This window comes from Triticum urartu, chromosome 3A (genome assembly GCF_056163025.1).
Source record: "Triticum urartu cultivar PI428250 chromosome 3A, HENAU_Tu73, whole genome shotgun sequence".
Classification (NCBI taxonomy): Eukaryota; Viridiplantae; Streptophyta; class Magnoliopsida; order Poales; family Poaceae; genus Triticum; species Triticum urartu.
Window position 1 is genome coordinate 68,333,325 of NC_141875.1, and position 12,865 is coordinate 68,346,189.

Genomic DNA, 12,865 nt, shown 5'->3' on the forward strand with positions numbered 1-12,865 from the left:
TTTTGGACCGCCACCCAGGCTCAAAGGGATCATAAGATCATTCATGCTAGTAACTTCCGTGTGTAGCCACAAGCCATTATGGGCTCTGGCATAGTTGACTAAGTTGTGCGAACTCTTACAGTGGTAGACTAGCAGATGTAGGGGATGTAGGTGTACCGGTCTACCCGATCGTAAGGTGCTAGCGCTTCTGAAAGACTATGTCTCGGTCATCAGTCTTCTCAAACACCATGTAGTGCGAGAAACCAAACGGAGGCGATCGAGTCTTGTGGGGAAAAGTGCGCAAACCTCTGCAGAGTGTACAAACTAATCGTGATTAGCCGTGTCCTCGGTCATGGACATCTTGAGTATCTAGTACTTGAATATCATGTGAATCTCAACATGTTACTTCTAATTAATGTTGTTGGGTTTTAATTGTTCACTTAATTGGGATCGGAATGCTGTCAACCATTCTCGATGTTTCACAACCACCATGATAGTTAAATAAATTTATTCCTTTGTAGTAGGGAAAAACTGGCTTTACGCAAAACAGTAACCATAGAGCTTTCCACCAACCATATATGCATATAGTATAGCTGTTTCATTCCATTACTCTCTATGTGTTACATTGCCAGCATATTCCATGTGCTGACCCGTTCGGGCTGCAACTTTCATGTTGCAGACTTTTCAGACGACGAGTAAGGTGCTTTTAGGTCGTGGTTCTATACTCAGTGATGCCGTTGGAGTTGATGGACCCATTTATCTTCCGAGTCTTCCGCTGTTATCGACATTAGATGGCCTTAAGCCATTCTTATTGTAATAAGTTCTCTTTGAGACAATGATGTAATAAGTGTGTGATTGTCACTCTGCTATAAATCCTTCGATGTACTGTGTGGTGTCAGCATTACTGATCCAGGGATGACACCTGAGCACAGTGCGCTTGATCCATTCGGGTCGGGTCGCTACAGAGATGGTATCAGAGCACAGCTGACTGTAGGACACGACCACTAAGTTAAAGCCATAGATCACCATTCTCTTCTCATTTTCTAACTCCTCATCTTTTATACTCTTTTAGGATGACGAATGCGAAGATTAAGTACGCTCAACCGGATGAAGGCACACCATTTGGATTTCACCTGAAGGAAGTCATCAAGTACCTGAACATTGGATTACCAAGCTTCACGGGAACCTTCAACGCCACTCTGCCTGAAGAGGAGCGCTGGAAGATTCAAGCTCACGTTCCGGGAAGGACATTCGCGCCAATCACAAAGCCTATGTATAGTGTTTTCAATGCACCAACCTGGAGTCTGGGAAGGAGCATGGCAGCTCATATCACCATAGGACGCATTGGAGAAGTCTACCAAGAAGACCTCAAGGACACTATCTACCAGATTTGCGGACGCCGAGACGAACAATGGGAGTTAGTCAGCACCAAGAAGGATAGATCCATTGCATCTTTCATCCAGGAGTTAAACCAGCACATTCGACGCCACGAGAACCAGATGTGCAATGACATGATAGAGGTGAAGAATGCGAAGGCAAGGATCATCGAGTTAGAAGGAGAACTGAAGTCTACACGCAAGGACTACATGGATGAGATCGTAGCTCTAGCGAGACACATTGGCGATCTTAAGCAGGAGATTGAAGAACTCAAGGGGAAGTTAGCATCCAGGAAGGAGGACGAGTACGTCGCATGTCCGGACAACTACATCATCATCGACGACACCGATACGGATCCAAGTGAACCCGACTTTGAAGACGAAGCTGGAGCAGATATCATGGAGTCTTCCACCGGTTCAAATTTCTAGATGACCACCAGATAGCAGTAGTATTCCCCCATGTAAACATTATAGTCGAGCACTTTTGCAATAGTTAGACCGTTTGTAAGCCCTTGTTTGATTGAATGAAGTGATTTTGTGTGCATTTGCTCATGTGCATTGGGGTAGTGTTTTCCCTTAGACCTCACTCTATTCTTAATTCTCGTCTCTTCTAAACCCTCAAATGCCTCTGAGGCGTGACAATGGATTCCCCCCGGAGCTCACTCAGTTGATCCAGCAGCAGAATCAATTGATGCAGATGTTAGTCCAGAACCAGCAGAACAACAACAACAAACCACCACCACCTGTTGACCACTTAGCCCGTTTTCTTAGGCTGAATCCGCCGGTGTTTTCCAGTAGCACCGAGCCAATAGTAGCAGACGATTGGCTCCGCAAGATAGGAAGGGAGTTGACCACTGCAGGTTGCACGGATGGTGAGAAAGTGAAGTTTGCCGCTCACCAGCTTGACGGACCCGCGGCAGCATGGTGGGAGAATTTCACAGCCACTTACCCAGTTGACACTGTCACATGGGATCAGTTTCAGCAAGCTTTCCGCACTGCCCATGTTTCAGCAGGAGCTATGGCCATAAAGAAGCGTGAGTTTCGCAACTTACGCCAAGGAGGAAGGACAGTTGGCCAGTACGTTGACGACTTCAGCAAGTTAGCACGTTATGCCCCAGATGACGTTGCTACGGATGCAGCTAAGCAGGAGAAGTTTCTGGAAGGATTGAATGATGAACTAAGCATGCAGTTGATGGTAGCAAGTTTCAACAACTACCAGGAGTTGGTAGATCGTGCCATCATGATTGAAGGGAAGCAACAGCAGATTGAGAACCGCAAGAGGAAATATGGACAGGGGAAGTATAACTCTGGAGCCCAGCAGAAGCCCCGTTTTGCCCCTAAACCGGGATTTCATTTTCAGCATACCCATGGAGGAGGTAGTTCGCACAACCATAATGGCCACAAGAATGGTAATGGGAATGGAGGAAGCAACGGCCAGAACCGGACCACCCCATCCACCCCAGCCAAAAAGGACTTGAGCCACGTCACTTGCTATAAGTGTTCGAAGCCAGGGCATTATGCCAATGAATGTCCTGATGGCCAGAATGGAAATGGCAATGGAAGCTCTGGGAAGAAGCCGAACCCTTTCAATAGGGGACAGGTGAACCACATTAATGTGGAGGAGGTTGAAGATCAGCCCGATGCAGTAATAGGTAAGTTTTTGGTTAAGTCATTTACTGCACTCGTTCTTTTTGATACTGGTGCATCGCATTCATACATATCAAGGGGATTTGTGGAAAAGTATAGCCTGCCCACTAGGATTCTTAAAACGCCTATGCTAGTAAGCTCGCCAGGAGCAGAGTACATGGCCAGACAAGGATGTTTCCAAGTGCCATTAAGTATAGGAAGGCATGTTTTCCCAACGGATTTAATTATTTTGGAATCCCAAGGTCTGGATGTGATTCTTGGTATGGATTGGCTGTCGATGTATGGAGGAAACATCGATTGCGCCAGTAAGACAATTTTGCTTACCACACCAGAAGGAAGAAGGATCAAGTATGTATCCCGGCATGTGCCAAACAAGACACAAGTGAACTGCTTAACAGGAGTTGTGCAAGAAGAAGTACCAGTGGTAAAGGATTTTCCTGATGTATTTCCTGAGGAATTGCCAGGCATGCCACCAGATAGAGACATTGAGTTTTTGATTGAGTTATTGCCAGGTACAGGCCCAATATCGAAGCGACCGTACCGAATGCCAGCAAAGGATTTGGTGGAAATTAAGAATCAGATTAAGGAGTTATTGGATAAATGTTACATTCGCCCAAGTTCTTCGCCTTGGGGATCACCCGTACTTCTAGTGGAAAAGAAGGATGGATCATTAAGGATGGTTGTAGATTATCGGGGATTGAATGAAGTAACCATCAAGAACAAGTACCCACTGCCAATGATCAATGATCTGTTTGATCGGTTGCAAGGAGCTAAAGTGTTTTCCAAGATCGATTTGCGATCAGGGTACCATCAATTGAAGATTCGAGAGCAGGACATACCTAAGACAGCATTCACCACGAGATATGGACTGTATGAGTATACCGTTATGTCATTTGGATTGACTAACGCACCTGCCTATTTTATGAACCTGATGAACAAAGTGTTTATGGAGTTTTTGGATAAGTTCGTCGTAGTATTCACTGATGACATCCTGGTTTATTCAAAAAATGAAGAGGAGCATAAGGAACATTTGCGTTTGGTTTTGGAGAAACTAAGGGAACATCAGTTATACGCCAAATTCAGCAAATGTGAGTTTTGGTTGAAGGAAGTTGGATTCCTCGGACACGTTATATCCGGAGAAGGTATAGCAGTTGACCCCACAAAGGTTGAGACCGTAACCGAATGGGAAGCACCAACAACAGTTGGAGAGATCCGGAGTTTTCTTGGACTCGCAGGATACTACCGGAGATTTATTGAGAATTTCTCAAAGATTGCAAAGCCTATGACTGAATTGCTGAAGAAGGATACGAAGTTCAAATGGACTAAGGAGTGTGAGGCTAGTTTCCAGGAGTTGAAGAAACGTTTGGTTACCTCACCAGTATTGATTTTGCCAGATCAGACCAAGGATTATGAGGTGTATTGCGACGCTTCACGTCGAGGACTTGGAGCAGTGCTTATGTAGGAAGGAAGAGTTGTTTCGTATGCTTCACGGCAACTGAAGCCTCATGAGTTGAATTATGCCACGCATGATTTGGAGTTAGCAGCCGTAGTGCATGCATTGAAGACGTGGAGACATTTCCTCATTGGAAATCATTGTGAGGTGTACACGGATCACAAGAGTTTGAAGTACATTTTCACGCAGAAGGAGCTGAACCTCAGACAAAGGAGATGGTTGGAGCTCATCAAGGATTATGATATGAGATTGCATTACCATCCCAGAAAAGCTAATGTAGTAGCTGACGCATTGAGCCGTAAGAGCCATGTCAATACTCTAATAACGGGGAAAATACCAAAGGAGTTAGCAGAAAACCTTCGTGAGCTATGTTTGGAAATAGTTCCGAGAGGCTATGTAGCAACATTGGAGATTCAGTCAACATTGATGGATAAGATCAGAGAAGCCTAGAAATCTGACAAGGAGATTGCTGCTATAAAAGAGAAATTGAGCAAAGGAAAAGCTAAAGGATTTCGTGAGGATGAGCACGACACCCTATGGTTTGAAGACCGTGTTTATGTGCCCAATGACCCGGAGATCAGGAAGTTGATTTTGCAAGAGGAACATGATTCACCGTATTCGATTCACCCAGGGAATACCAAGATGTATTTGGATTTGAAGGAAACATTCTGGCGGACCGGAATGAAGAAGGATATTGCAGCACATGTAGCAGTTTGTGACGTATGTCAGAGAGTAAAGGCAGAGCATCAAAAGCCAGCAGGATTGTTACAACCATTGCCGATACCCGAATGGAAGTGGGATAAGATAGGCATGGATTTTATCACCGGACTACCCAGGACGAAAGCAGGCTATGACTCGATATGGGTAGTAGTTGATCGTTTGACGAAGGTAGCACATTTCATTCCAGTTAAGACCACTTACACCAGTGCTAAGTTGGCAAAGATATACATGATTAGGATCATATGTTTGCATGGAGTTCCGAGGAGTATCGTATCAGATAGAGGAACCCAATTTACCTCAAAATTTTGGAATCAGTTGCATGAAACTTTAGGAAACATACTTGAGTTCAGCACAGCTTTTCACCCACAGACAGATGGACAGACCGAGAGAGTCAATCAGATTTTGGAAGATATGCTGAGAGCTTGTGCACTAGATTATGGATCTAGTTGGGACGATAATTTGCCGTATGCGGAGTTTTCTTATAATAACAGTTACCAAACCAGTTTGAAGATGGCACCTTTCGAAGCTTTATACGGAAGGAGGTGCAGGACACCGTTGTCATGGGACGAAGTTGGAGACCGTCAGTTCTTTGGACCAGATTTGATTAAGGAGTCTGAACGGAAAGTTAAGTTGATTCGCGATAGGCTCAAGGTAGCCCAGTCCAGGCAGAAGAGCTACGCAGATTCAAAACGCAAGGAGACAGTTTACGAAACTGGAGGCAGAGTTTATCTCTGAGTATCCCCACTTCAAGGAGTTAAGCGCTTTGGAGTTAAGGGAAAATTAGCACCGCGTTTCGTTGGACCGTACAAGATCTTGCAACGTATGGGAGAAGTCGCTTATAAGTTGGAATTACCAGAGGGACTGTCAGGAGTTCATGATGTATTCCATGTTTCTCAGCTGAAGAAATGTCATGCCGAGATGGCAGAGGTACCGTTAAGAGATACCGTGCCACTCGAAGCGATTCAGTTGAAGGACGACTTAACGTATGAGGAGAAGCCATTCAAGATTCTTGATTATGCCACCAGAGTTACCCGCAGCAAGATTATCAAGTTTTGCAAAGTTCAGTGGAACCACCACTCAAAGGATGAAGCCACCTGGGAAAGAGAAGAAGATTTGCTCAAAGACCACCCTCACCTATTTTCTAGGCAACCCGAATCTCGAGGGCGAGATTCATCTTAAGGGGGGTAGGTTTGTAACATCCCAAATTTTCAATTTGGAATGTTATACACTAGATCATCATGCATATCATATTTTCATGCATTTTGGTTGATCCTAGAAATTTCACGCAACTCAAGGACCCACGGAGAGAGTTGGAGATTTCGTTATTTTCATATTTGAGAGTTTTCTCAAATTTTGAAAAGAGGATCATTTGATTTATTTATTTCATCTTCAATTATTTTCCTATATCAAAAATGAGAGAGGGAATAATATGACTTTCGCAAAATTTAGGAAAATGAAGATCTAATGGATAAATCAAATTTTGTTTTCCGGTGTTTATTTGCATTTTATTTGGATAGGGAAAAATGCGTGTTTTCAAAAATTGCATTTTAGGTCCGGAGTAAAGTTCATTTTGTTCGGCTCATTTTTAGGAGTCGGGGAAAATTTACTTTAGATTTTTTGGAGTCCGTTTAGTTTTCTTTTTCTTTGTTTTTCTGCGCGCGAAACCGATTTTAAAAAAATAAATCTTGCAACGCCCTGGGCCAAGGCCCAGCCAGCAGCCGGCCAGGCCATCGCCCGCGCCGCGCGCGCCAGGCGCCAGGAGGCCGCCGCCGCCGCCCCTTTTGGAGTCCTAGTAGGACTTTAGTCCTACTCCGTTTCCTCTTTTTCTTTCCTATTCCTACTCTATTTCTTGTCCCCTACCCCAAGAAACCCCCTCCCCTCACCAATATAAATACCCCCACACCCCCCCCCCCTCTCCTCACACCAAAACCCAAGCCCCTCTCTCCTCCCAAGCCGCGCCCCACCCCGCGCCCCTCACCCGCCGCCGCCTCTAGCCGCGCCGCCGCCGCCCTTAGCCGCCGCCGCCCGGAGCCCGCCTCCCGAGGTAGCCGTGCCTCTCTTTTTCTTCCCCGGTCCGGTTTTTCCTAAAAGAACCGTTCCGTTTTCTCTCCGATTCTTTTCTTTTTCTTCCGGTTTTTGTTTCGGTTTTCTTCCGAAACCCTAGATCGGTTTTCCGTTTCTTTTCGGTTTCTTTTCCGAAACCCTAGATCGGTTTTCGTTCTTCTTTCGGACCGTTCGTCTCAACGAACGTGATCACCGATTATTTCCCCGGTTAGCGACGCCCGTTCGTTTAATCGTTCTTCTTTTTCTTTACGTCGGATTTATTCCGCGATCGTGATCTCCGATCCGATCTTCGTTCTAGTCTTTCTTCTCGCTCGTTTATCGGAATCAGGTGATTCAAGCGCCTGGAGTTTCATCCCGAAACCGCCGTTCCGTCTAATCAACTTAAACAAGTTTTTGCCCCAGTAAAACTTGACCTAGTTTCAACTTGCTAGAACCGAGTTGTTTTCTTCCGCCATTTGTCTTCCGTTTCTTTGTTCGGTTCGTTCTTTCTTTGCAACCGGAGTTCTTAAGTTGAACTTTCTGGTTCGTTCTTTTGTTCGAGTTTTACCTGTGCATTAGATGAGTACTTATTGTGTGCTTGTTGTTTGTCTGTGATAGATCACCCGGATTGCGCCGCTTGTTACTTCGATTCCCTAGGTCTCTCGGATCATCAGCAAGGCAAGTAACACTTTGATCATACCTTTTCTACAACCCATGTTTTATTGCATTAGATCAATCCTCTCACATTGCATGTTTAGGATCTAATTAAATTGTGGGATGGGAAGTAGATGAGGTAGTACCTATTACCTGTGTTATTATGAACCTTTGGGAGTTACTTCTACGTTTGCTTATTATGCCATGCTATGCTAGTAGACGTGGATTGGGTGAGTGATATCCATGACAGATGTGAGTTGATAATTTTAATGGTTTATCTAAGGTGGCAACTTAAACACACATCTGGGTGGATTGAGGCACCTGATGTCTATCAGGACTTGCCTGTTTTTTTGGACCGCCACCCAGGCTCAAAGGGATCATAAGATCATTCATGCTAGTAACTTCCGTGTGCAGCCACAAGCCATTATGGGCTCTGGCATAGTTGACTAAGTTGTGTGAACTCTTACAGTGGTATACTAGCAGATGTAGGGGATGTAGGTGTACCGGTCTACCCGATCGTAAGGTGCTAGCGCTTCTGAAAGACTATGTCTCGGTCATCCGTCTTCTCAAACACCATGTAGTGCGAGAAACCAAACGGAGGCGATCGAGTCTTGTGGGGAAAAGTGTGCAAACCTCTGCAGAGTGTACAAACTAATCATGATTAGCCGTGTCCCCGGTCATGGACATCTTGAGTATCTAGTACTTGAATATCATGTGAATCTCAACATGTTACTTCTAATTAATGTTGTTGGGTTTTAATTGTTCACTTAATTGGGATCGGAATGCTGTCAACCATTCTCGATGTTTCACAACCACCATGATAGTTAAATAAATTTATTCCTTTGCAGTAGGGAAAAACTGGCTTTACGCAAAACAGTAACCATAGAGCTTTCCACCAGCCATATATGCATATAGTATAGCTGTTTCATTCCATTACTCTCTATGTGTTACATTGCCAGCATATTCCATGTGCTGACCCGTTCGGGCTGCAACTTTCATGTTGCAGACTTTTCAGACGATGAGTAAGGTGCTTTTAGGTCGTGGTTCTATACTCAGTGATGCCGTTGGAGTTGATGGACCCATTTATCTTCCGAGTCTTCCGATGTTATCGACATTAGATGGCCTTAAGCCATTCTTATTGTAATAAGTTCTCTTTGAGACAACGATGTAATAAGTGTGTGATTGCCACTCTACTATAAATCCTTCGATGTACTGTGTGGTGTCAGCATTACTGATCCAGGGATGACACCTGAGCATAGAGCGCTTGATCCATTCGGGTCGGGTTGCTACACCGAGATCCCTATCGGTAGAACCGAATTGCTAGGGTTTGGCAGTGGCTTATGACAAGTGAAACTCGGTGGCGCCGGATAGGAAGAATCGGTAGGACCGAGTTTGGCTTAGGGTTTAGGTCATATGTGGATATGGGAAAGTAGTTGAGGGTTTTGGAGCATATCACTAAGCACATGAAGCAAGAGGCTCATTAAGCAACACCTCATCCCTCCTTGATAGTATTGTCTTTTCCTAAAGACTCAATGTGATCTTGGATCACTAAAATATAAAATGAAGAGTCTTGAGCTTTTGAGCTTGAGCCAATCCTTTGTCCTTAGCATTTTGAGGGTTCCACTTTCACATCCATGCCATGCCAATCATTGAGCTTTCCTGAAATAATCATCTTGGAATAGCATTAGCTCAATGAGCTATATGTTGTTATGAATTACCAAAACCACCTAGGGATAGTTGCACTTTCATGATGCGATCTTGATGTATCGCGAGCTATGCTATTATATTTGGATCCTATGATGTTTCTTCCCCCCTCTACTCTCTTGTAATGGATTGAGTTTCCCCTTTGAAGTTCTATTATCGGTTTGAGTCTTTAAAGATTTGAGAACACTTGATGTATGTCTTTCCGTGCGTATCTGTGGTGACAATGGGATACCACGTGATTCACTTGATGTATGTTTTGGTGATCAACTTGTGGGTTCCGCCCATGAACCTATGCATAGGGGTTGGCACACGTTTTCGTCATGATTCTTCGGTAGAAACTTTGGGGCACTCTTTGAGGTTCTATGTGTTGGTTGAATAGATGAATCTGAGATTGTGTGACGCATATCGTATAAGCATACCCACGGATACTTGAGGTGACATTGGAGTATCTAGGTGACATTAGGGTTTTGGTTGATTTGTGTCTTAAGGTGTTATTCTAGTACAAACTCTAGGGCTGTTTGTGATACTTATAGGAATAGCCCAACGGATTGATTGGAAAGAATAACTTTGAGGTGGTTTCGTACCCTACCATAATCTCTTCGTTCGTTCTCCGCTATTAGTGATTTTGGAGTGACTCTTTGTTACATGTTGAGGGATAGTTATGTGATCCAGTTATGTTAGTATTGTTGAGAGGACTTGCACTAGTGAAAGTATGAACCCTAGGCCTTGTTTCCTATCATTGCAATACCATTTACGCTCACTTTTATCATTAGTTACCTTGCTATTTTTATATTTTCAGATTACAAAAACCATTATCTACTATCCATATACCACTTGTATCACCATCTCTTCGCCGAACTAGTGCACCTATACAATTTACCATTGTATTGGGTGTGTTGGGGACACAAGAGACTCTCTGTTATTTGGTTGCAGGGTTGCTTGAGAGAGACCATCTTCATCCTACGCCTCCTACGGATTGATAAACCTTAGGTCATCCACTTGAGGGAAATTTGCTACTGTCCTACAAACCTCTGCACTTGGAGGCCCAACAACGTCTACAAGAAGAAGGTTGTGTAGTAGACATCAGTTGCAAGAAATAAAATACGGCCACGTATGTGTACATACGGGCGGGGTCTCGCACGCCTACTCGCGCATACGTACGGCCAGGGCTCGTGTACATGGCTGGGTCGAAACGGAGAAACAGCGTCATCGTCGTGTTCATGGGGAGGCAACGGAATGCGTCGTGTTCATCGGGAGGCAACAGAATGCGTCGTGTTCATCAGGAGGCAATGGAAAGCATGGGAGCCAACCGGCTGGGTCGGAACGGAATGCGTGGTCGTGTTCATCGGGAGGGCTTGGACGGAACAGGCGATGGAAACGAGGCCTGGTGTACCGCAAAATGGAGGAAACGGCCTTTTGTTAGACCGGCCACGTTCGAAACGGGATCCTATTCATCGGGAGGGGTCTGGCGTACCGCAAAACGAAGGAAACGGACCTCCTACGGTCGAAACGGGGGTCCTGTTGATCGGGAGGGGTGTGGCGTACCGCAAAACGAAGGAAACGGACTTGTGTTGGAGAGCTACGGTCGAAACGGGGGTCCTGTTCATCGGGAGGGGTGTGGCATACCGCAAAACGGGACTCCACAGGATACTATTCATCTCCATCGTCGAGCTCCTCCAGCCTCCATGGGCTCCTGTTCATCCAGCCTCCACCGCGCGCTACTCCACCGGCTATTGTTCAACCACCCCTCCACGGGCACCCCTCCATCGTCTACTGTTCATCCAACCCTCCACACCACGGGGTCCTGTTCAACCACCCCTCCACGGGCACCCCTCCACTGTCTACTGTTCATCCAGCCCTCCACCACACCACGGGGTCATGTTCATCCAGAGGCAACGCCACCGCTCACTGTTCATCCAACCCCCCCCCCCCCCCCCGCAATGCTCACTGTTCATCCAATCAATCGGCTTCAGTTAGCAGCAGTAGCGAAGGAATCGCTCGATCGGGTTTAGTTAACAGCCATCTATCGATCGCTTGGGTTCAGTAACGCGTAGCCTACAGTGCAATCGCTCGGGCTCAGTTAGAGCCCAATGCCTCGCTCGGGTTCAGTTAGATCCAACGCCTCGCACACAAGCGCGTACGTGTACGAGAGAAACGCGCATCGCTCGGCCCCCGACCTCCCACCATAACCGGGTACTCCCCAAAATTTTCCTCCCCCTCGCTTCTACCATGGTTTTTTCCGTCATGGACGGCCCAAATAATGTCATGCAGCTGCGTCTCCGGCCTACCTAGGACGAAAAGCCAATTTTCTGTCATGATTTTTTGTCATAGAAGTAGGAGCCCACCACATCTATGATGATACCGGGTTTTGACACAATTATCGTCATAGAAGTGTCATATGTATAACAGGAAAAAAATCGTTCGGCCCAAAATGTCACGGATGTGTCTTTTTTTTGTAGTGTTACTACCATGTTCCCGAGGCCCAACATTATGTTGTCATCAGAAGTGCTTCCTGGAACAATCCTCGAGGCCAACAAATTCCTAGGGACAATATGCCTCACCTGAAGATCTATCTTCTTACTTATCAGCTGCAACCCAGGCAAGATGAACTCGTTTGCTATTGTGACCCTAACATTTTCTTTGAAACATATATCTATCAAGAAGACCCAAAAAATGTAGACAAATAGGAGCATGAGAAGCAACACACATCTTTCTGTTGGGCAGCCTCACATGACTGACAGTTAATATGCATATCAGAATGTAGAACTCCCAAAAGTGCATTATTTAGAAATCACAACACTCCTCAAAAAAATACCACAACACGTTAGATCATCTATGGTTTGTATAAACCCTCAAAACTTAGATGCATGTATAACCAGGCCAAAATACAAATACCATGAATGGTTGCCCGGAACTCACCATACCCACGCTAGTCCTCCTAGCCATCTCATGCATTCTACTGCTGCTAGTGTGTAGCATAACACGAACCAGAAAACCTCCCGCGCACCGCCTCCCACCGTCCCCGCGGGGTCTCCCGATCGTCGGCACCTTCCACCAGCCCGGCGTGCTCCCACACCATGCCCTGCACGCGCTTGCCGCGGTGCACAGGCCCGTCATGCTGCTCCGCCTCAACCCCTTGCCCACCCTGGTCGTCTCGTCCGCAAACGTGGCGCATGAGGTGCTGCAGCTACAGGACCACGCCTTCGCCAACCGGCCCGCGCTCGCCATCCCGCGGCGGCTCCTCTACAGCTGCACAGACATCGCCTTCGCTTCCCACGGCACCTACTAG

At 45.9% G+C, this 12,865-nt stretch overlaps 1 protein-coding gene across 1 annotated transcript; it reads left to right on the top strand.

Annotated features, from left to right (window-relative positions):
- Positions 1 to 12,472: 12,472 nt before the first annotated feature.
- Positions 12,473 to 12,865, top strand: LOC147978605 (cytochrome P450 Tp4149-like). The gene has a single exon (XM_087514816.1). The coding sequence runs from the start codon at positions 12,473 to 12,475 to the stop codon at positions 12,863 to 12,865; it is 393 nt and encodes a 130-aa protein (XP_087370942.1).